This window comes from Lasioglossum baleicum, chromosome 18, assembly GCF_051020765.1.
Source record: "Lasioglossum baleicum chromosome 18, iyLasBale1, whole genome shotgun sequence".
Taxonomy (NCBI): Eukaryota; Metazoa; Arthropoda; class Insecta; order Hymenoptera; family Halictidae; genus Lasioglossum; species Lasioglossum baleicum.
The window spans coordinates 3,126,486-3,150,837 of NC_134946.1; the positions used below are offsets into that span (position 1 = coordinate 3,126,486).

The 24,352-nt window shown below is 40.5% G+C and overlaps 2 protein-coding genes across 4 annotated transcripts; one reads left to right on the forward strand and one right to left on the reverse strand.

The window, feature by feature from the left end:
* Nucleotides 1-15,172: 15,172 nt before the first annotated feature.
* On the reverse strand, nt 15,173-19,657 carry LOC143218058 (TM2 domain-containing protein almondex-like). Of its 3 annotated transcripts, none has more exons than XM_076443006.1 (6): nt 19,388-19,657; nt 18,977-19,195; nt 18,852-18,919; nt 16,784-16,927; nt 16,429-16,694; nt 15,173-15,646 (listed from the first exon to the last, which is right to left on the reverse strand). In XM_076443006.1, exons 2-6 carry the CDS (start codon nt 19,077-19,079, stop codon nt 15,511-15,513), a joined length of 717 nt encoding a protein of 238 aa, XP_076299121.1. In that variant the 5' UTR covers nt 19,080-19,195; nt 19,388-19,657; the 3' UTR covers nt 15,173-15,510. The 3 variants fall into 3 exon arrangements, with proteins under 3 accessions (XP_076299121.1, XP_076299120.1, XP_076299123.1); XM_076443005.1 differs by having other exon boundaries at nt 19,315-19,657; XM_076443008.1 differs by lacking the exon at nt 19,388-19,657 and having other exon boundaries at nt 15,177-15,646; nt 18,989-19,357.
* A 1,500-nt stretch (nt 19,658-21,157) lies between these two features.
* On the forward strand, nt 21,158-24,154 carry LOC143218051 (WD repeat-containing protein 43). The gene is made up of 7 exons (XM_076442994.1): nt 21,158-21,371; nt 21,781-22,275; nt 22,352-22,793; nt 22,871-23,177; nt 23,322-23,566; nt 23,651-23,856; nt 24,011-24,154. The coding sequence occupies exons 1-6, from the start codon at nt 21,174-21,176 to the stop codon at nt 23,842-23,844; spliced, it is 1,881 nt and encodes a 626-aa protein (XP_076299109.1). The 5' UTR covers nt 21,158-21,173; the 3' UTR covers nt 23,845-23,856; nt 24,011-24,154.
* The last annotated feature ends 198 nt before the right edge of the window (nt 24,155-24,352 follow it).

The following is a 24,352-nucleotide window of genomic DNA, read 5'->3' on the forward strand; positions in this document are numbered from 1 at the left end:
AAAGACACCCGTTATTTTCCTTACCCGCTCCCACAGCCGGGAAAGTGGGGGAAACAAAGGCGGGATCCGCAGCACAGCTGGGAGAGGGGCAGAAGGGTAAGGGACCTGGCGGGACTCGCAGATGGCAACTCTGGTCCTACTCCTAGAAGGTAATCGGGGTGCTGGGGGGCACGTAGAAGGTCCCCTTTTTCGGTTTTCCGCTTATATCTCAGAAACTGTGCTTCCGAACGATAAGACTATTCTATATAAAATTAAAGCTGACAAAATGTGCCATAAGATTGATTGCAATCAGTTTTTCGATATTTCGCATAGTTTCCGAGATATCCGCGCTCAAAGTTAGCTAACTCTTCAACACAATTAGTGAAATTTGAGCGCGGAAATCTCGGAAACTATGCGAGATAGCGAAAAACTGAATGGAGTCAATCTTATGGCACATTTTGTCAGATTTAATTTTGTATGGAATGATTTTATCGCTAGGACGCATAGTTTCCGAGATTTTGCCTTATTTGACAAGCTAACTCTTCAGCACAATTAGTGAACTTTGAGCGCGGAAATCTCGGAAACTATGCGAGATAGCGAAAAACTGAATGGAGTCAATCTTGTGGCACATTTTGTCAGCTATAATTTTATATAGAATAGTCTTATTGTTCGGACGCACAGTTTCTGAGATATAAGCGGAAAACTGGAGGACCCTGCACCTCACTCACCTCCTAGGAGTGGGGACTTTTGGTATGTGTACCTCCTAGCTAGGCCAAGCTAAGACCCAAAGTGCCGAGCGTCTTTCCTCGCTCTACCGACTCAGCAGGTCGGTACCCGAGCTGTTAGGACCAGGCTTGCCATATTCCGCGCGTGCCAGGCCCCTTACCGCTGCGCCCCTCGCCATGGTACTACGCTGAGCCCGCCCCACTCTTCCCACTAACACTGACGCGTACCGCTAACTTAGCTTGCTCCACACGGTACGCGTCAGTGTAGTGGGAAGAGTGGGGCGGGCTCAGCGTAGTACCGTGGCGAGGGGCACAGCGGTAAGGGGCCTGGCACGCGCGGAATATGGCAAGCCTGGTTAGGACGCAGCTCACCCGCCGGAGCCCTTGAGACGCTCCCAGCCAGCATATTTAGCAATCAACCACTGCCACCACGATGGTTCAACTTACGGCCAGGGTGTAGGGCAGGCATGCACAGGTGGACGATTTGGGAGCAGGAGCAATCGACCCTGCTCCTGAGCAGGGTCGGAGCAGTGACCTTGCTCGGACGTGTGGAAGGGGAACCCACCAATTGTAAACGTAGCACGAGAGAAGACGAGAAGAAGAGCGTATGAGAGTGGGGGCGGCGTCTACGTTGTTGTAGTCTGACCACTCCGGCGCGCTCTCCACTTCCCCACGCCCCTCCCACTCGTCTTCTCTCGTGCTCTGTTTACAAGTCACGCTTAGTGGGTTCCCCTTCCATACGTCCGATCTGCTCTGAGAGCATACGGGGAGCAACTTGGGAGCACGGGAGCTGCTCTGAGAGCAAAGAGCTGTGCATGCCTGGTGTAGGGCATGTACCCCAGGAGCTCCAGCCCCCCCCCCCCCAACGCACGGTGGGACCTTTCATAGCCGAAGCCACTGTCAGTTTGAAAACCTACTACTCTCTTAAAAGCCTAATCCGGTCAGCCGTATCCAGACGGCCTTTCCACCTGCAGGAATCCTTCCTGCGGATCCCGCTAGTACCTGATCCGTCATCAATCGCTATACATATAGCGTCCTCATCCCAGCGTCTATGGCAGGGTCCGCTAGACAGCCTTACCGATGAGTCCTCCAGCGGGCCTAGGACGAAACGCTGCCCTTCCTTTTCCCTCCCAACAACACATCATTAGAACCACCAGATGAACAATAAATTCCCGGCCACAACAACGCAACAGTTCAACAATAAAATTCAGAGAATCTCCCATCACACACACCCCATCATTCTAGGCCCGAAGCCCGAAGCGCCATAAAACTCCTTAGCTACGCAACAATGCACGCTCCAACAATAAACAACAACAACAACAAGTCGAAAAGCTGATCTTGTTGAACAATAAATTCACGGACACAATAACGCGATGATTCATCACCGAGAACAAGATTCGAGTCTCTGAATGGAACCGCGGCGCATAATTGGGGTGGTTAGCGCCCGGTTACAGGTTCATTATCAGGAAATAACGGTGTCGCGTTTTTTCCGACTGGTTCTGCTGTTTCCCACGGGAGCAAAGCGATTCTTTTCATTGGCGCGGGGCGGCGGTAGCGCCGACCGCAGTAATTGGCGGACGCGTAATCGAAGATACTTCGCGGTGGCGCATGGCGGTGGCGGGTACTTGGTTTTTGTTTCGCCGAAGAACGCGCGGTGCAGGCGCCCGGCTTCCGGCACTCCAATCTTCCTCTCTCATTACGTTCGTTAACAACTGGCCGCGCCAGTTAGCGAAATTTAACAATGCCGACCAGCCAGTCTCGGTCTCGCGCGGTTTCTCTCATTTCATCCAACCCCGCACGCGTTCCTTCTCCATTTTTATTCGCTCTCCGCGACGCCGCGCCGCGTCGGCTCCATTATTAGTCCAGACAGTGAATGCTCATAAGGGGGGTGTACAGGAAAATGGAAGGAACACAATTTTTAACTTTGGGACTTTGTTTGAACTAGCTAGGAGGTAAACATACTAAGTACAGGGGGTACGTAGAAGGTCCCCCTTTTCGGTTTTCTCCTTATATCTCGGAAACTATGTGTCCTAGCGATAAGACTATTCCATACAAAATTAAAGCTGACAAAACGTGCCATAAGATTGATTGTTTTCAGTTTTTCGCTATCTCGCATAGTTTCCGAGATATCTGCGCTCAAAGTTCACTAATTGTGAAGCTAACTCTTCGGCACAATTAGTGAACTTTGAGCGCGGATAACTCGAAAACTATGCGAGATAGCGATAAGACTATTCTATACAAAATTAAAACTGACAAAACGTGCCACAAGATTGGTTCCATTCAGTTTTTCGCTATCACGCATAGTTTCCGAGATATCCGCGCTCAAAGTTTACTAATTGTGCTGAAGAGGTAGCTTCACAATTACTGACCTTTGAGCGCGGATATCACCGAAACTGCGCGTCTTATCGAAAGATTATTATAAACAAAATTAAAGCTGACAAAACGTGCCACAAGATTGATTGCATTCAGTTTTTCGCTATCTCACATAGTTTCCGAGATATCCGCGCTCAAAGTTTACAAATTGCCTTATTTGACTAGATAACTCTTCAGCACAATTAGTGAACATTGAGCGCGGATATCTCGAAAATTATTCGTCCTAGCGATAAGACCATTCTATACAAAATTAAAGCTGACAACATGTGCCACAAGATTGATTCCATTGAGTTTTTCTCTATCTCACGTAGTTTCCGAGATATCCGCGCTCAAAGTTCAATAATAGTGAAAAAGAAATTTTTGCCTCACGTATTTTGCCTTATTTGACTGGCTACCTCTTCAGCACAATTAGTGAACTTTGAGCGCGAATATCTCGGAAACTATGCGAGATAGCGAAAAACTCAATGGAATCAATCTTATGGCACGTTTTGTCAGCTTTAATTTTGTATGGAATGGTCTTATCGCTAGAACGCATAGTTTCCGAGATATAAGGAGAAAACCGAAAAGGAGGACCTTCTACATGCATTTGAAGTTGAAATTAAAAAATTGAAGTTGAATTTGAGAAATTGATGTTGAAACTGAAAAATGGAAGTTGAAATTGAGAAATTGATGTTCAAACTGAAAAATTGAAGTTGAAATTTAAAAATTGATATTGACAATGAAAACTAGGAGTTGAAAGTAAAGTTGGAATTGAAATTGAAGTTTTAAAATTGAAGATAAAATCGAAAAATTGAGGTTAAAATTGGAAAATTGAAGTTGAAATTGAAAAATTGATGTTAACATTGAGAAATTGATGTTGAAACTCGAAAATTGGAGTGGAAATTGAGAAATTAATGTTGAAACTGAAAAAGTGAAGTTGAAGTTGAAAAATTGATGTTGAAAGTGAAGTTGAAATTGCAGCAGAAACACTAATTCAAACAAATAATGCCAAAGTGAACTTTGAGCGCGGATATCTCGTAAACTATGCGAGATAGCGAAAAACTGAACGGAATCAATCTTATGGCACATTTTGTCGGCTTTAATTTTGTATCGTATGGTCTTATCGCTAGAACACATAGTTTCCGAGATATAAGCGGAAAACCGAAAAAGGGGACCTTCTACGTGCCTCGCTGCACCCCGCTCACCTCTTTTCGTTGACTGGACTATAAGACGAAGGTGGCGTGGAGACGGCGTCGCCGTCGTCGCCAGGACCTTGAGAAACGCTTGGAGAAATTATTTCGCCGTTGACCGTAATAAATCGCGCGTAATCGCGTGTAATTGCGGGCCACGAAGGAAACGGACCGGAGAGGCGGAGAGACGACGAAACAAAATAGGACGAAAATGCCGCTCTGAAAGCGGAAATCCGTCGCGCGCGGTCGCATTACCGCGGAAAAGCAAACTTCCTTTCGCCCTCCCCCCCCCCCCCCCCCCCCGCCGGTATAATTAGAAAACTTACGTTTGCCTTGCATATTTCGACGCGGTGGAATTTCGCGAGCGGGAAGGGCGGCGAGGGCGCGGCAAACGTTCCTTGTGCACCGGTCCTCCGCCCAGCAAAGGCGAGAACCACCCCCTCCGCAACCCCCGTCTCTTCATCCCTTTGCTACTTCTCTCCTGTGCTCTCCTCTCCCCCTCCCGACCCTCTTGCCCCGTCGCCTCTGTCGTCGTCGCGACCGAAATATAAAATTCTGTTACGTGTCGCCTGACCGAGTTGTTTGTGCATTCGGAAAATATGCAAATTAAACTCGTTCCAGTTTCTTTCGTTGCGCGGTGATCCGCGCGCGCTCCTCCTCCTCCTCCTCCGGCCTCTTGCCTTCCTGAAGAGGGAGCCTCGGTTATTCGATTTCAGAGGGGCGAGCAATCGTACGGAGAAACTTTTCCCTCCGCCACGCCGTGCCACCGGTGAACGGGCAACCTTAAATTCCGGGCAACAAGTGTTTTCCGATTCCCCGACACACCCCTCCCGCGAGACTTTTTTCCAAAATTGTCTCTCGGACCGTTCGCAGAGTTTTGTTTTTCTTTTTTTCTTCCGGCGCCTCGAGGTCGGGGAAACTCCGGGGAAAATTCATTCGCTTGTTCCGCGGCAGATGCTCCGTCGCTGGACAAGCTTCTCCGAGCTTTGTGCGACGACGCGCGGTGTGGCTCGAAATAGCAGCGATTCTGGGACTCCGAGTGAATAAAATCTAGTAAGGTAATTTTTGGGATGTACAGCGTGAGTCACCTAACGTTATCAGCTCACGTATCTTTGGTGTTTTCAAAGATACATTGAATGTTTTGAGGATAAAGTTGAATGGTAAAATGGGACTCGTACGATACTAAGAAGATTTTTGTTTTTATGTCATTTTTTTTAGAGATATCAAGGTCACCTTCATCATTGTATCCTCGTGTTCTTCCTTTTGACTTCCTTCTATCTCGAATTGTCTCTCCAGCATGCCCGCCATTTTCCTTTATCGTGCCGCAGCCGCTTTTCCGTTGACGAACAGGATTTGTTTCGGAGATCCAGCTGACAGGGGATAATTATTATTAACGGTGCCAAGGAAAATGCATCGGCCACGTTGTGTATCAGTCGACATGTGTGTTCCACAGTTGCTTTGTCTCCCCTCGAATTGTCTTCGCCATGGCTGCCATGTTCCTTTATCGAGGCAACGCTTTGCCGCCATTTCCTCCCGACGAAAAGGATTCGATGAACAGGTCTGACGGTGAATAATTATCGTTAACGATGCCGTGGAAGGTGCATCGACCGCGTTGCACCGGTCGCGGCTTTACTCCGTGCGCGAGTTAACTATGAGAATTAATTGCTTGCTCGTCAATAGATAATCGCGTGTGTTTTATAACGGCCTGCGGTTTGTACCAGTTAGCCAGTCGAACGAAGTCGAAGAATTTTGCAGCGGTCGGACCCCGCTCGGCTCGAAAACAATGCTCGATACCAGAGCGGCAATGATAAATTAATAAGCGTGCAGGTTCGTGGCTTATGCCGGTGGCCGGCAGGCGGGTGTACGCCCGGGATTTATAGTTAAATAAATTCCGCTGCCCGCGATACTTGTACATACAACGAGGCACAAAGAGAGTGGAAAATGAAGCCGAAATCCAGATTAACGTTTCAAAACAGCAGCGGCCCGATAAATTCCGCTCACCGGCGGCTGCGGAACGAGACGATAGGTACTCTATAATTCCGCCACGTATATTAAGCAAACAGTTACATCGATAATCGTATTAGCAATATTTTATGGTCGCGTTAACGACGGATTCGGGCCCCGAGTCGAATAAAATTAACTCGCGCCGCGCCGTGACGACCCGCGAGCAGGGTTGCCATCTTGCATTCCGCCCGTCGCCCAGCTGTGCTGCGGAGCACGCCTTTGCTTCCCCCACTCTTCCCACTAACGCTGACGCGCACCACGTGGAGCATGCTAACGAGTGTTCCAAAGAGACCATATGCGTGACCCAAACCGACCTGTCCGTGGCATCGCGTGGAACAAAAGAACACCCGTTATTTTCCCCATCCGCTCCCAGAGGCGGAAGAGTGGGGGAAGCAAAGGCCGGCTCCGCAGTACAGTTGGGCGAGAGGTGGAAGAGTAAGGGGCCTGGCGGGACTCGCAGATGGCAATCCTGGTCCCTACTCCTTGGAGGTGGGGGCACGTAGAAGGTCCCCTTTTTCGGTTTTCCGCTTATATCTCGGAAACTATACGTCCTAGCGATAAGACCATTCTATACAAAATTAAAGCCGACAAAATGTGCCATAAGATTGATTCCGTTCAGTTTTTCGCTATCTCGCACAGTTTCCGAGATATCCGAGCTCAAACAGAAATTTTTGCCTCGCGTTTTTGCCTTATTTGACTCTTTAGCACAATTAGTGAAATGTGAGGACGGATATCTCGGAAACTATGCGAAATAGCGAAAAACTGAATCGAATCAATCTTGTGGCACATTTTATCAGCTTTAATTCTCTATATAATGGTCTTATCACTAGGACGCATAGTTTCTGAGATATAAGCGGAAAACCGAAAAGGGGGACCTCCTACGTGCATCTGAAGTTGAAATTGAAAAATTTATATTGACAATGAAAAATTGAAGTTGAAAGTGAAGTCGAAATGGTAAAATTAAAGTTGAAATTGAAATTGAAGTTGAAAATGAAGTTCTGAAATTGAAGTTGATAATGAAGTTTTGAAATTGAAGATAAAATCGAAAAATTGAGGTTGAAATTGGAAAATTGAAGTTGAACTTGAAAAATTGAAGTTGAAATTGAGAAATTGATGTTGAAATTGAAGTTGAAAGTGAGGTGGAATTTGAAAAATTGATATTAAAATTGAGAAATTGATGTTGAAACTGAAAAATGGTAGTGGAAACCGAAAAAGGGGACCTTCTACTTGCCCCCTGCACCCTGCTCACCTCCTAGGAGTGGGGACTTTTACTATGTTTACCTCCTAACTAGTCCAAACAAAGACCCAAATTTAAAAATTGTGTTCCTTCCATTTCCCTCTACAACTTTTCGTTGACTGGACTAATAGCGTAAGGGGGAAAAGGAGGAGAGGAACTGAGGCCGGTTTCTACCTCATCTGGCGACACTGCCGGCTATATCTGCCGCAGGAAACCAACGCGCCTTGACTTCCTTCACGAGGTAGAGTGGCATAGCTGTCTCACCTTTCATTTTGTGCCTATACATAATCGCGGGGGAGCTCGAGGACAAAAAACTGTGATACACAATATCGAGTATCGGGGGTTGATCCGTCCCCTGTTGTTGCAGAGCGGTCTAGACGTGCGTTGGCGAGCGGAGACGAGCGGAGACGAGCGACGCCACATGGAGACGGTAACCCCGACTCGTAACTAACGATTCCCCGGTAGCCGGCTACGAAAATAAACTATTTATGAATCATTCCAAGAATACACATAATTCCCTGGCTCGCTTCTACACCGGGGGCGATCCTCTCTCTCTCTCTCCGTTTTTAAACGTTCCTCTTTCTCTCCGCTCTCTCTCTCTCTATCCCCTTTCTCCGAGTCTTTCTTTTCCTGGAGCGGCAGCGGCACGACGCGGTGATCCGCTTCACGCGTTCGAACTTTATTTCGAGGTTTGCCACCCTCCCCCTTCTCCCCTCCTCTCCCTCTCTCTCTCTCTCGGTTCTCCGCGGCTTGCTCCGTTCCTTTTCTTCTTTAGTTCGCCTCCCCCAGCCCCCTTAATTCTCGTAAAATGCGGCATAAATCTTTATCATCGCTCCGATTCACACCCCCTTCAATCCCCCGCGTGCCGCGCGCTCTCTACCGTCTCGCTCTTCCGCACGGGTTTTTCCCTAGCGTCCGTCGCGTCGTCTACCCGCCGAGCAAAAACTCTCGCCGGCGAATGATAGAATATTTGTTCGCGCGTCCGCGATCGCAATGGCTCAGGAACGGATGCAAATTGTCCCTCGAAAAAGACCGGTCCCGCGATTATTGACTCGGGAGTAGCGATGGGATTAAACCGGCTCCGGCCTCGATCGAAACGAGATACGTTTTTTTTTTTCGCCGCGGGCTTTCGCGAGCATCGACGTCGAATAAGGTGTACTGTACCGATTACTGTGGTGTCGTGCTTCGATCGTACTTTATTTTGACCTCTTGCCAGGGTCCGCTCTAGGGGGGGGGGACAACCCGGGCATTTGCCCGGGGCGTCAAAATTTAGGGGCGCCATTTTGGCTGTAAGTGTGAGAAAAATATTGATGTGTTAAATACTAAATTAATAGAAAATCTCACATATCGATTTTTTCGTTCGCTAAAAATTTATAGTACGTAGCGTATTTATATTGTTTATGTCGAAAAGCTAAAAATATTTACACTACTATTGAAAAATTAACGCAGAATTTGTAAAGGACATATACTTCTCTGAACAGAATAGCATTAGCACGCGAGCAGAGCGCTGCTTCAACTTGTGTTTGAAGTTTGAACATGCATACACTTGCTTATTTTCTTTTTTAAATTTAAAAAATGTAATAAAATAGTTTGCAGAACTGAAAGTAAGAAAAAATGGTTTTTTTTTATTTTAACATAGTTGATGTTACCTTCTTTTATTTTCAAAATAATACAATTTTAATTGTTTGTGCAATAATACACATTTTTAATAGTATTTAAAAATGTAAAAAATTATATGGTTAACAATTTGTGTTATGTCATGTTATGTTATATGTTTCTTTCTAAATATATGCTTTCATTAACATTTTAAATAAAATGATTTGATTTTTATTTACAATAAAAAATATGTACCGTTATTTTTAAAAAATATATATTCTGAAGGGGCGGCAATTTGTCTTTTTGTCCGGGGCGACGTAACCGCTAGAGCGGGCCCTGCCCTTGCCCTACGGTTTGTCCATAGTAGCACAAAATATTGTATACACATTCGTATGGTATTAAAAAGAGATTCGATCTGTTTTAAATATTCAAATATAGATACAATATGTATTTTAAATGAAGTAACAAATATTTTTTTTAAATATGCAGGAGATATCTATTTCACGTTCCGAGAAAAATATTATTTTCTAAATGTAAAATGAATCTTTATTTAATATTAGAAATATAGTATTTTTTCCTAATGTACAGATAATATTTATTTCATATTATGAAGAAAATATTTTTTTCTCATTATAAAATCAATCTTTATCTAATAGTAGAAATAAAATATTTGTTTTTAAATATGTAGGAAATATTTTATGTTTATCGTGGACAAATATTTGTTCCAGAATATGCTGGAAGACATACCCAGATAGCACAAAGACATCTTTAAGACGTCAGTTGGACATTCAGACGTCTTAAAGAAGTCCCAAAAGTCCTACGAACGTCATCTGAACGTCTCCTGAACGTCTTTTGTTAGAAAACGGTACATCTTAAAGATGTCTTTAAGACGCCTGTTTGACGTCTGTTTGACGTCTATAAGACGACTGTGTGACATCTATAAGACGTCCGGTTGACGTCTGTTTAAGGTCTTTAACACGTCCCTAAGAAGTCTATAAATGTTAATTAAATTATAAGAAGGGAAGAGTTAAAGTTAAACCTAGCTTTATCAGAAGAACGCGTGTGGAATTGAGATAAAAAGTGTAACAAACTTAACAATTGCAATTAAAATCATAATAAGATAATAGAAACTAAAATTGCAATTAAAATCATAATAAAAATAATAGAAACTAAAATTACAATTACAATTAACATCACAATAAAAATTGAAATTGAAGTTGGAATTTGAATTGAAATTGAGATTGAAAAAATGCGAATTGAAATTGGAATTGAAATTGAGGTTGAGATACAAATTGGAATTGGAATTGAAGTTGGAGTTGGAATTGAAATCGGAATTGAAATTGAGATTGAAATTCAAATTAAAATTGGAATTGAAATTGGAATTGGAATTGAAGTAAAAACACTAACTCGAACAAATACTTACTTACTAGGCAGTAATTTAAATAAAGCCTAAGAACAATAACAAACAAATTTTCATTTGTTACATTTTAAACGAATAAAACTTTTATTAATTTTAACACCGTGGTATAATATCACATGATAACTAAATGTAGTCTCTTAACAAATATTCGGATAATATTTTGTTATCTTTAGTTTGAAGTTTGAAGCTGTTTTAAATTAAATACATTGTGAAGTTTACAACATTCCACAATTGTATTTACATTACAAACTCATCCTTTGTCTTACTCAATTTTTCTTCCTTATTATTTCTTAGAATCTTCATTTTTTGTTTGTTTGTTCAGTTTTCACTCCCATAAGTAGATCTTTTCGTGCACTTCACCTTACTTTGTTTCTTATTTTTGTTACTGTTTTGTTCATTACTTTTCCATTTCATTTTTGCAATATCTTCTTATTGTATTTTATCTGTAATACACTTTATTTAGAATCGCATCTTACCTAGTTACGTGTATCGAGTAGATACCTAACCCAAAACGTAACTCCACACCGCAGTATTAAAACCGCAGCTTAATAATTAATATTGTTAATAAAACTGTTAATAAAATTTTTATATAAAACTAATTTTGGAAGATTCACGTTTCTCTTCTTTCTTTTCCCCTTTGCTGTTCTTCGGTCATATCGACCAACTTCGATCGAGTTTATCGAGACTTTCTCTTCCTTCGTCCATCTCCTGATGCTGGACAAAGCGTCCAAGACAAAATTAGGACAACTTTGCTAACCCTTCTGCTCCACTTTCGCCACAAAGGCGGCGAGCGTGTACAGCTCCTCGAAAAATGCTCGTGCACGAGCCACGTTCAAAAACGTATTAGCATTCTATTTTCCCGTGATCGCTTTTTGCGTCCATTGTCATGAGGATCGACCGTGCAGTCGAGTCCGAATGCTAAAAGGCAGATCGAGTTTTAGTTGAAATTGGATGCGCCCGGAAGCATGTTTCATATCCTATTTGTTTAGTCGAAAACATACGTATTTATCTTATCATGTATGTTGCATTCGTATCTGATTGTATTTACACGGCTGTATGTGTTTAATCGGAAATGCGAATTCGTGGAATATACTGTGTGTATGCACATCGAAAAAGACATAACGGAATTCCCTGTTTTATGATGCTTGCGAAAAAATTACAAGGCAACGGATCAACAATCCACTTGTTTCCCCCGTTTTTTTTTCTACATCCCTCTAACCCTTTGCACTCAAATGTAGAATATTTCCATCGTTTAAGATTTTCTTCATTTTATCACGCTTGTATTAACTTGCCGTGTTGTTGCTGTATGCATAAAACCTTGTAATCGAATTTTAAACCGCTGCCCTCTGACCTCACTATCTGAGTTACACTATGCTTTATTTCTACTGTTCCGCTGAACAAAAAATTACGAAAAAATTCCTGAACATTCTACCTGATAGCACGCACAACAGTGGATTATTTCAGAATTTTTTGTTGCAAACTCGATTTTTTAAAAATCCCGAAATATAACATTGTGATAGGACCCCCGCGACCTTGCTGTCTGGGTTACACTATGCTTTATTTCTACTGTTCCGCTGAACAAAAAATTACGAAAAAATTCCTGAACATGCTACCTGATATCACGCACAACAGTGAATTATTTCAGAATTTTTGGTTGCAAACTCGATTTTTAAAAAATCCGGAGTATATAATATAAGATTGTGATACATAGGACCCCCGATCTCGCTATCTGGGTTACACTATGCTTTATTTCTACTGTTCCGCTGAACAAAAAATTACGAAAAAATTCCTGAACATTCTACCCGATAGCACGCACAACAGTGGATTATTTCAGAATTTTTTGTTGCAAACTCGATTTTTTAAAAATCCCGAAATATAACATTGTGATAGGACCCCCGCGACCTTGCTGTCTGGGTTACACTATGCTTTATTTCTACTGTTCCGCTGAACAAAAAATTACGAAAAAATTCCTGAACATTCTACCTGATAGCACGCACAACAGTGAATTATTTCGGAATTTTTGGTTGCAAACTCGATTTTTAAAAAATCCGGAAGCATAACATTGTTATAGGGTCCCCAAATATCTCACCTTAAGGGTAATGTTCAAAATACACACACACACAATTGAGAAAAGTTTATTTTAAATTTATTCTCCTCTTGCTTCATCTTGCGTAAAGATTTTTAATTATTGAATTATTCAAATTATATTTTGATTTCGCTATTCATAGCACGGCATGACACGGCCCTGAGAGTTGGGCATTGTCCACAGCGCAGCAAGGCTAAATTTGACCGGAACAAAGTGGCACGAACCGGCGATAATTCGGTCGCAGAGGGCTAATGGGACAGATACGGTGTATTCTGTTGAGTCTGTCGAGTTCATTCCTCCGTCGCGTCGCCGAAGTCCACAGGCGGTCCCGGTCTGTATATTATCTTAGAGAACTCAAACAAATCGTGGCAGTCGTTGCAACTGTCGAAGACGCGTTCAAGGGAACGCCTCCTTGACCTAGGGCAATATATGCCAATATATGCTGGTTGTGGCTGCATAGCGATCTGCGACCGTGTCGCAGACTGTCCACTAGTCTGCTGGGATTTCTTTCTATCAGATGGTTGGATAACATGGTATCGACAGGTGGCACCACTAATCAGCAAGTCTGCTGCAGCGACTGCGGAACCGCGAATATTGATTTTCAAACGGGTTCCACCGACGAGATCTCGTCGGTGCGGGTTCTCTACATTCGCCTAATTTTAAAAAGAAATTGTTTGCAGTATCTGCGCTGTTTTTGGATAAAAAGTCAGTCAAGAGTGATTCGTTTTCATTGTTATAAATATTAGCGAGATGTACTTTTCACCGCCAATGGCACATCTAATACATAATACGGAAGGTGTAAGAATAAACATACTTTGTGAACCTTCGTCCGCCAAGTCGACTGCGTTACCGACGTCGGAGTTGAGTTTGATAAGTGTTTAAGAAAACATCGGTTACTTAACTCTGTAAAATCATCGCACGTCTATGTTTAGTTTGATCTAGGTTTGAATATTTATAATGCGAAATTTATTTCTATACTCGGCTGATAACTGTGCGGACGATAACATTCAGACATCTAAAATAATTATGTTGATACTGATTGATGAACAATAAAACTGTTTTGTTTCCGATCAGTCCGATGACTGGAATCATAGTAACCGTTCATCCATGTTTTTCAAAATGTACCCAGACAGCACATGACGTCTTAAAGACGTCTATTTTACGTCCAATTTAGGTCTGAAAGTCTTTCGTCTTAAAAAGACGTCCTAAAGACGTCTAAAAGACGTCTACCTCGGGACGTCAGTTTAACGTCTGAAATAAAACGTCTTAAAAACGTCTTTTTCGGGGGGTTTTGAGAGGCTTTATTTCAGACGTCCTAAAGACGTCTAAAACACACCTAAAACACACCTAAAACACGTCTATCTCGGGACGTCGGTTTACCGTCTGAAATAAGACGTTTTAAAGAGTTCTTTTTGGAACGTTCTTAAGACGTTTCATTTCAGACGTCTTGAAGCCTCCGAACGGCCTCCGAATGTATTCTGAACGGCTTTTGTTACAAAACTGTTCGTCTTAAAATCGTCTAAAAAACGTTTTTTAGACGTCAAATGAACACGCTTAAGACGTTCTTAGGACGTACAGTTTTGTAACTCCAGGGTGAGGACGGCAGGGTGAATGAGAAGATACAGAACACCTAAATATCTCCGTTGCTTTTCGTTGTACAAAAAAACTTCTTAGGACAAAGTTACACTGTTTGAAGAGCCACATGTAACGGTGTAAGGGAAAAAATTTTCAAGGTCATTTTTGTACAAGATTTCGAGGTCATCAATATTTTTTTAAATAGAATGAGGTATTCTTTAATACATCAATCGATGCAGCTGGACATTCGTTATAAAAAAGAACTAACCTAGTATGTCGAAAAGTTAGTCGTTCAGGAGATATTTCAATTTAAATAACTCTAAAATACTATTACTGTCGTACTAACACGTTAGCGTTTGCTTGCTAGTGTAAATTGAAGAGATGAAATTGAAATTGAAAAATTGACGTTGAAAATGAAATTGAAGATTTGGAATTAACGAATTGAAATTGAAAAATTGAAAATGAAATTGAAAAATTGACGTTGAAATAGAAAAATTGAAGTTGAAGGATTGAAATTGAAGTTGAAATTTAAAAATTGACGTTGAAATAGAAAAATTGAAGTTGAAGGATTGAAATTGAAGTTGAAATTTAAAAATTGACGTTGAAAATGAAATTGAAAAATTGACGTTGAAAATGAAATTAAAGATTTGAAATTAACGAAATGAAATTGAAAAATTGAAGTTGAAATTGAAGTTGAAGGGTTGATATTGAAATTGAAGTTGAAAAGGAAAATTTGATGTTGAAATTTAAATTAAAGAGCTGAAATTAACGAATTGAAATTGAAAAATTGAAGTTGAAATTGAAAAATTGACGTTAAAATGAAGTTGAAATGGAAGAGTAGAAATTGTGCCCGAATATTGCAAACTTTCGGGACCTCGACCCGAACCGGAACAATTTTCCCGACCCGACCCGAACCCGAAATTTCGGGTACCCGCACACCCCTAGCATTTATAAACCCAGCCTTCCCTTACTCAAAAGAGAATATAGGAATATTATAAATAAATATAAGTAAGCGAAAACCATATTCAAGAATATTTTATTACATAGTTCAGAGACATATCAACAATTCTGTATTTATATACTTAAGAAATTGTACATATCAGGTAACAACTTAAAATTAATAAAAATATTATATATTTATGAGAATGAGAATGATTCAATATACATATGTATATATATACAAATATATCACATTACAATTCAGTTCTTTTAGACATAATAAATAAAACCTTCATATTTTACATAGTAAATTTAGATAAAATTAATCATTGCTATCAACAATTACACTATAAATTTCATCATCCTTCTCTGTAAAGAATATAGATTATATGTTATCCGAATGGCAGTTAAATGTATAATGATCCATCTGCTGGACCTAAGTATCTTATAGAAATGAGTATAACATCGATCAGTGTCCATACACCGAGTCCGCCGAAGCTTAACAGTTTTCCAATTCCATGATGCCAATGACCCAAATAGAATCTGCAATGGATATTAGTCAATTTAGACTATTTATGCTTTAAAAATCATAGTAATACTTCTATCAATTTAACCCTGCTGTCCTCCTCACTTACACTGCACTTTCAAATGTCTTTGAGTGACAGTGAGCCGATGAATAAAAGTGCGATACTTTGTAAACATTATCGGCTATATTTGATTATATCGGGCACATATGTATATGTATAATTACGAAACAATATTTAAAAGCATAGTATTTATGATAACGCAAACTTCATCTCAAGAAAACACCAGGGTTAATAGTAATATCAGGTTACTTAAAGGGGTAGACTCGCATTTCCAGGATTGCAAGGGTGCGGAATGCGCCTTCTCATTTCTCGATAATGCAAAGATGGGGTTTTTCGGTAGTCGAAAGCGCTAGATCAACGCTCGGACTTATTTACTCGCGACGGCCGAGTTTCGAAGGCTACGCCCCCTCGAACCGGCCGCGCGTCTCGCTCCCCGTGGTGGCCATAATTCTCCTAGGCACCGTAAGTATATTCGTAAGCATACAGCTGCCAGTTACATACAATAGCTATTTTCATAAATCTGCGACAGCTACACGCTGCTGAATAATGCAAAGTACGCCTCATAAACGTAAGGATAGGAATTTTGAAGGCGATCGCGGTCAAGATTGATCTTTTATCTAGCGCTCTTGACTACTGAAAAACCCATCTTTGCAATAATCGAGAAATGAGAAGGCACATCCCGCACCCTTGCAATCCTTGAAACTAGTCTACCCCGTTAACAGTAGAATAACAGCATACCGATCAGCTCCAAAGCCTCCTAACGTAATGCTTAAAATTAGAGCGGTAGACCACCTGTATCCTACAGTCCAATTACACAGTAAATTTTTCATGAATTTGCGTCTCCCCAGACAGAGAATGTTACTATTTACTGTACAATTTGTTCTATAGTATTGTCTAGGAGAAGCCACAGAACTGCAAGAGTTCTTCTGTTGACAATGATGCTCCCAATGTTCTGTTTGATAACAATAACGGCACATGTACTTCTTCTGGAAGGTTTGATCTCCCTGAAAGCATAACTCATCAATTATTATTGCGCAAACAAGAAATGCTACGATATTATATATATATATATATATATATTTACTTTACTTACAATACAATCGATCTGATCTAAGACTGTACAATTTGCAGTATATACTTGCCCATATACACAGTTTAAATTTAAATTACAGTTTAAACATTCTCCGCTCAGTTCTGAACACATAGTACCGCTTGGGCATAGTCTGGATATCTCCTCCTGTAAACGATGCGGTTCTTAAGTAAATGTTTGAGAAATTGGCTATGAAAGACTCACGGAATGCTTGAACTCATGAACTATTGATTCATGAAATACTTTATTTATTATAAGTATATTATGCAATACTCTAAATTATACAGGTCACGTTTCAAGTATATCGAAATATGTATTTTTCACTTCAAGTTTTTCACTTCCATTTTGATATTTGCTTGTCTCCAAACAAAACTGCGCCCCTCTGATCCAATAAGGTTACATTTTGATTCAACTGAAAAGATTACTTTATTTACAAGAAAGATTTACATCTTCCTTGAAGTAATCTTTAACTATCGATGCAAGTTTCGTAGCAGAAACCTTTGGTTTCTTTTTATTTCACTGATCAAAGCTCTTTCTTCTCTTTCTCTAGTTTGTAACAGACCTGCACCGAGCAGGCCTGTCACTAACAGCTGAGCGCCGGAATATACCGAACTCCTCCGGAAAAGACCGAAACATGCCGGTACAAAACAACACTCCGCCGACACCCCGCCACTGTACTAAGACAGGTTGCAACGCGAAGACTCCGTGCTCCAAATGTCACATTTCCAAACACCAAGAACTCCCCAAAAAACCGATAGAAAACAGAAAGACGCACCACTACCCGTGCCTCCAAACGATCCATTTTGGGGAGTATAAAAGGCCCCAGGAACAGACCAAATGATCACAGTCCTGCTTAGGAGACCTAAGCCACCACAGGAACCAGCCAGATCCTCGGACGAGACGTCGAAGCCTGTCAGCCAGAATCACCCGTCTGACTATCTCCTCGGAAGACAAACTCCTAGTGCGACGAGACGTCGACTCCTGTACCGAACCTCCAATAACCCTGTTCACTCGACGAGACGTTGACTCCTGCACCGAACCTCCACGTATACTGTTCACTCGACGAGACATCGACACCTGTTCCGAACTACCCTCCGTACTCTCCCACGACGAGACGTCGCCACCGATAACGACAACCGATCACCTTCGACGAGACGTCGAATCCTGTACCGAACCTCCAGTAACCCTGTTCACTCGACGAGACATCGACACCTGTTCCGAACTACCCTCCGTACTCTCCCACGACGAGACGCCGCCACCGATAATGACCACCGATCACCTTCGACAAGACGTCGAATCCCGTACCGAATCGTCCACCACGATTACTCTTCCACTAAACACTGCGATTGCCGGTCCCCGTCGATACACCTTAATCACCTTTTGCCACGTACTCACGCGGTAGCGAGCATAGAATTTACTGGAAACTGTTGTTCATTATTTAAAACCTTCACACCACATCTTCTCGCACCGATTAATCCCCTCGCCACCAAGCAAACCCCGGCACGACGAGCTGTTCGAGCACAGAGGGGATTCCACCGCGATCTACCGATTCTCCGAGGAATCAGCCCCTGTTACAAGTTTTTTACGGACAGCCTGAACAGTACTTGCTTTTAACAATTCCTTCAAATTTATTTCACCATACGTCTTCCCTTCGTTATGCCAGTTCACAATTAACTTTCTCTCATTTTCAGGAATTTCAGATGTTTTGGGACACGCGTTCGATAGAATATTTTACCGTAAATGCTAAATTATGAATGACGCACGTAGAACAACTACCAACAGTAAATGTTAACATTAGGTGCCTGAAAATCTTTGTTTCCATATAATACTTCCATTCAAATACTTCTGTGGCATCGGCGAAGTTTATGTTTCTAAGAAATAATTCATAACTATTGTACATACGTTTCGATTCACTTGAAACTTGACCTGTACAATCTAGAGAGTCATACATATTTACAATGTTAATGATATTTTTGTAAGTATTGTATAATATACTTATTATATAATAAATGAAGTATTTCATGGTAAGTGTTCAAATAGTTTCGCGAGTCACTGTAATCTGTGGTATTACCTTTTTACTAGTGTATGCTGGTGTAGAATTTACATTCACCTCCTTCATCATGTTACTAACCATGCTATCTGTAAAGAAAATATCTCGTGAAAACGTTGTAGAAACATTATGAGAACATTAGAGACCATTGTGTTTACCATAACCCATGGAAACATGTTTCACAGTGGTCGTCAGAATCGCCAGAAGAACGAAGATCACATTCCTCGTGTTAATACGTATAATATTCATCGTGGACGATTGTTAATTGATAAGATTAGATTTCGCTGTTCATGTGCACGAAAACATAGTTTCTCTTCTCCAATTCGACCACTTTACAATTTCAAAGGAAACTTGCCTTAAAACACCTATAAAATATAAAAGTTTAATTATAATATACTTGTAATTTCACGAAGAATCGGGGACAAAGGAAATCACTCGATCTAAATCTAAACCAAAACAACACAACGTGTTATTCTAGTCGAACCTTTCAGTCGTTCAACGGTTCAACGCGGTTCAACGTTATCTAAATATATATACATATAGTTTCTAGATAATACCATAATACACTCATCTTCAGTGGTAGTAATGGTAGAAATAAATCGTGTATGTATTTATCGTTATTTGTATAGAGCCTTTTACGGAATATTTAGCTGATTTTCTTGATCTGTATTATAAATTTCTACTGTCTAAATTAAAATGACAGCCTCGGTGGTGTGGTAACTTTCTCCCTATGCCAACGAGCTCTTATCGTAGTGTGTATGATGCAGTATCATGCAGTATGATGCTATCATAGACATATAGAAAAGGAGCAATATTTTGTTGAGTATCCTAAAATTGATTCATAAATCATAGACATATAGAGATAGACTGCGCGGCCTGAACGAAGCGCTGAAGCCCACAATGGCGGTGTGCGAGAGAGAGAGAGCATTAGCCGGGGTCCATAGCGCTCTCTTTCTAATTGATGTGTCTCACTCTTTGTACCGCGCGCCGCCATTGTGGGCTTCAACTCGCCCATAAGACGGCGCAGTCTATCTCTATATGTCTATGGATGCTATATTCCCCACATTGTAATAGGCTATTCAAACTATTCAAAGGCGATATCACACGATGCTGAAAACTACGAACTACGAACACGTTTACGGTCCTCTCTGTCTGATCCTCTGCGATGTTAAAAAATTCGTCCAATTATTCAACATTCATACAGAAAATAATGGGACAAAATCATTAAAAAAAATCCCGGTAACAAAATATTCAGAATGAGGTATATACGTGTAAAGACTGTTCCAGAAAGGAACAATTGTTCTGATGAACTTGGAACAGACCTGGACAAATTTTTAGTTGAAGCAGGTTGAAGTGAAAATAAGAAAGAACTATCTGAAGCAATTTATTTCGCACTGTTATTTAAAAATAAATATAATACGAAATTTCAGATTATTTTGTTGTTTCTTTATTCTAAATTTGACTTAACCCTAAAAATATGGCGTTCGATAGAGGGTGTCAATTTTGAAATAAATATCTCCAATAATTTCAATAGAAATAGTAGTATTTGTTATAGGTTTTGCACTCCAAATTCACCCTTTTGCAAGTCAAATTCAACCTTATATGCAAATTAATTTCACCCATTGAAAATATTTAAAATTATATTTATTTCCAGACGGCACACCGGCTCGATTTCAGCCGGGCACCTGTGCACAAAATGGCGCGAACTTCACCTGCCGGGGGCTCGAGCCCAGGGCCTGCCGGCCGGGCTGGGATTTAGCCGATTTGCAAGATTGCAAGGGTGCGGGATTCGCGTTCTCATTGCGTGATAATACAAACACGGGTTTTTTCAGTTATCAAAAACGCCAGATAAAGGTCAATCTAGGCAGCAATCGCCCTCAAAGGTCTTATTTATTAACTTATTATACTTTTGTCGGTAAAAAGGGAGACTGCTACGCATTTGCACAGTACTGCCACATTGATGCGACCCGCCCTGTGTCGCGCATACGCGAGAAAAGTTGGGCTCAATCGAAGCACTCAATAGAAGAAATTTATATATAATGTAACTTAAAAAGTCTTCTGAAGAGCACGCAATGATTTTTAATATCTAACTTACGCATCATCCGTATCGATATGCAACTTTCCTACTAAATTATGATTTTTGGTATATTATTTAATCAAAATAATATGTCATTGTTATTTATTTTTATATATCTATATAAAACAAAGTGCCTAATGGCCAAAGCATAATTTTGTAAAGACCGAATACGATTGTGCAAGCCCCATGACTTTGAATTGAAATTGAAGTTGCGCACTCTATCAATTACAAATATCTGACAACTTCACAGTGTTCACAGTTCGAGCATGGCGGCCGCCGTTAATTGTTCTGCTTTTTCTCCCGACGGTGAATACTTCACTAATTGCGGAAACGATGGGAAGTTAAAAATATGGGACACCTCCACCAGTCGTTTAAAACAGGAATACATTTCTAATTTCCACCTGTCCTCTCCGTGTTGTGTTTTGACTTGGCTTTATGTCAACTCTTCGTCAACAAATGCCACGGTGAGCCATGTGCTTTTTTATTTCGTGTTCAATTAAAGTGTCAGCTCATTGTCTTTTTCATTCGCGCTCTATACCGGCGTACATATACGATAAATCTTTACGATTTCGGTTACAGTGATCCGCGTGTTCTTCTCCGTTTATTAATTAAAGGCTCTTCATAAACAGTATCGTAGGTTATCTCGTCAATGCGGTTCGTAATATATCGTAAATATCTAAAAAACTAAAATTTCAAATCATATTCTCGTAAACATATTTGAAAGATCATTAATATGTCTATTATTTCCATTATTTCTGGTTATTGTTGTAGTTGAAATTATTTTGAAATAACGCTCGGTCATTATAGAAGTTCAGCAGACTCACTATTTCATTTTCGTATATTTCAATGAAACTTTAATTTCGTATTTTCCAGCCCTCGCCATGGAAGAAGCGCAGAAAGAAGTCGATTTCGGAGGAGTCAGCTCCCAAAGGCATTGTTGCCATGGGATCCACAAATGGAAAAATCACTCTTTACGATACCGCCACATCTTTAGTCACTAATCAATTGGAAGGTCACAACGGTACAGTTACAGCTGTGACCTGGTCAGAGAGTGTTGGTTTGTTTAGTGCGGCAGATGATCATCATATTATTCATTGGAACCTTAAAGAAAATGGAGTAAAATGCAAATGGAAATCTGGAAAGGGAAAGACAACATCCCTGGCTGTCTCAGAGGATGGGAAAAGCTTATTATCGGGAGAAAGAGTTGTTAAATGGTGGGATCTATCTACGAAACAGTTAATCAAAACGTTTACAGGTCATGCTAATCAAGTGACATGTCTTTCTACTGTAAAAATACCATCTGGAAGTAATTATGTAGTTAGCGGGGCTAGCGGCGATGGTTGCCTCAGCGTTTGGGCTTTGGAAGAGGTAAAATATACGTTTTTTATCTACCGATTTGCTGAAACGATTTCGATAAATGCGATAAATAAAATGATACTTGCAGAACAAAACTGATAGAGCAGCTGTGGCGAGCTTAGCTCTGCAAGACGATGCAGTAAGTGTCTCGGTAAACGTGTCCAAGGAGTCTCAGGTGGTTGTGCTAGTAGTAACTAGGTCAGGTCAAGCACACTTCTTCCAATGCCAGCAAAACGGTCGTGCCAAGCCTCTGAAGCCTAGCTTGAGCATTGCAGTGGCTTCCGACATAAGTCAAAAGGACAGTATCCAACAAATTCCTATCTTAGATGCGAAATTAACAGAGGACCAGAAACTGCTCTTAGCGTATGGTGCATATCTTAATCCCATGTTCGAAAGGGTGGTGCCAGATTTCTCTGAGAAAGTACAATGTTTGGTGCGCTCTGAGAACAGAAAAACTAGAGAGAAAAAAGAAGAGATTTCCAAAGTCAAGGCTACTATAATTGAGGATAACGTAGAATATCTTGCACCAGGTAAATATCTATGTCTTTTGGCAGCAATTCAAATTGCTTTCTTCTTCTGGTGTAATAATTTGATTTTTCATACATAGGATTAATAGAGAGTGCTCCGAAAAGAAATAGAAGCAACTCTGGATCACAGTTGTTGTTGAAAGACAGATTGGAAAACCTAAGTCTGAACGCTGAAACCAGTCCTGTAGGCAAGAGTACTAGTTCAGGCAGTAATAGGGCACAACTTTTGCTTCAAGGCTTGAATAGTAAAGATAAGACAATTTTGAACAACGTGTTCGTAACAAGAAACGAATCTATCATTAAGAACACTATAGCCAAACTACCAGTACAGGCAATTGGACCACTAATTAAAGAACTGACCATCTTGATCCAGGGTAAAACATTCGCGTAAGATTCTCAAACGTTAATTAGTTCTTTTTATTACCATTAAACTAATTCTTATTGTCTAATTTAACCATTCTCTACACTGTACGATATTATATGTATTGCAAATTAAGTAATTTTGTAAACACTTTTATCGGTCTATTGTAGAAGTAAAATGGCTGTGAGGTGGTTGGAGGCATTACTGGTAGCACATGCAGGCCATTTATTATCGCAAGCAGACCTCATGCAATCGTTTGGTCCAATTTTGAGCTTAATCGATGCCAAACTAGCTCTCCTGTCAGAAATTTCAAAGCTAAAGGGTCGTGTTTCCCTTATCACTGGCCAAATTTCACAAACAGTCGAAGAACAACATAAAGAAGTTTCAGAAAACTGTTTTGTTTACCAAGATTCAGGTTTGCAAGAAAAATTCTTCCTTAAAATGAAGTTTCGAAATGTAATAGTCATAATTCCTAAGATATGTCATTAAATGCGAATAGATTCCTCGGAAGAAGACGGTGGAATCGAGGATGAGGATTTAGAAAGCGAATCCGATGAAAATTGGGAAGAAATGTCGAACCAGGATGACCAGGACGAACAAGATGAACAAAATGATGAAGATATAAGAAGCACAAACTCTGATGAAGAAGATGAAAACGACAACCAGGACGATAACAAGTCTATATCCAGCTAAATATTAATTTAGGTACAGCTTTTATATTAAACGATTTAAGTGTATCAAATTCTATTAGAATAAATCGGTTATTAATTAATAAAAAGCTTATGATCAGCATTATTTTAGTGTGAAACGTTTTAATAATCCAATTATTGAAATATGTATTCTTTTTATTTTTTTCCAGCAAATATTCAAGTTTCTAGGTATAATGAATGTGGAAAAGAAACGAAGAACACGAAATGTTAAATAAATGACGTTTTTCTACACCAATCAATTAGTTTTATTATTATTGCGTTTATAGATTCATTTCGATTTTAATCTCATATCAAAATCACGATTGAGCGGTAAAATTTTTATTTCCTGGTAAAATGGTTTTATTGAAAACTCGGCTGAAAATAAAAACGGAGACAATAAAGTGTTTATAGTTCCTGTCATTTTACCGATTATTGTGTATTATTTCGAAACTATTAAAAAGTACGCATCTCATTCTTAAACGCTTGCGCCTTCTGCCACCTGTCACAAGGGG

Coding starts and splice junctions, on each gene's coding strand:
- LOC143218058 (XM_076443006.1), bottom strand. CDS start 19,079: ATGAATATTATACGTATTAACACGAGGAATGTGATCTTCGTTCTTCTG. Junction 16,695..16,783: donor TAGATCAGATCGATTGTATT/GTAAGTAAAGTA, acceptor TTATGCTTTCAG/GGAGATCAAACCTTCCAGAA. Junction 15,647..16,428: donor GGAGGCTTTGGAGCTGATCG/GTATGCTGTTAT, acceptor TATCCATTGCAG/ATTCTATTTGGGTCATTGGC.
- LOC143218051 (XM_076442994.1), top strand. CDS start 21,174: ATGGCGGCCGCCGTTAATTGTTCTGCTTTTTCTCCCGACGGTGAATAC. Junction 21,372..21,780: donor CTTCGTCAACAAATGCCACG/GTGAGCCATGTG, acceptor CGTATTTTCCAG/CCCTCGCCATGGAAGAAGCG. Junction 22,276..22,351: donor GCGTTTGGGCTTTGGAAGAG/GTAAAATATACG, acceptor TGATACTTGCAG/AACAAAACTGATAGAGCAGC.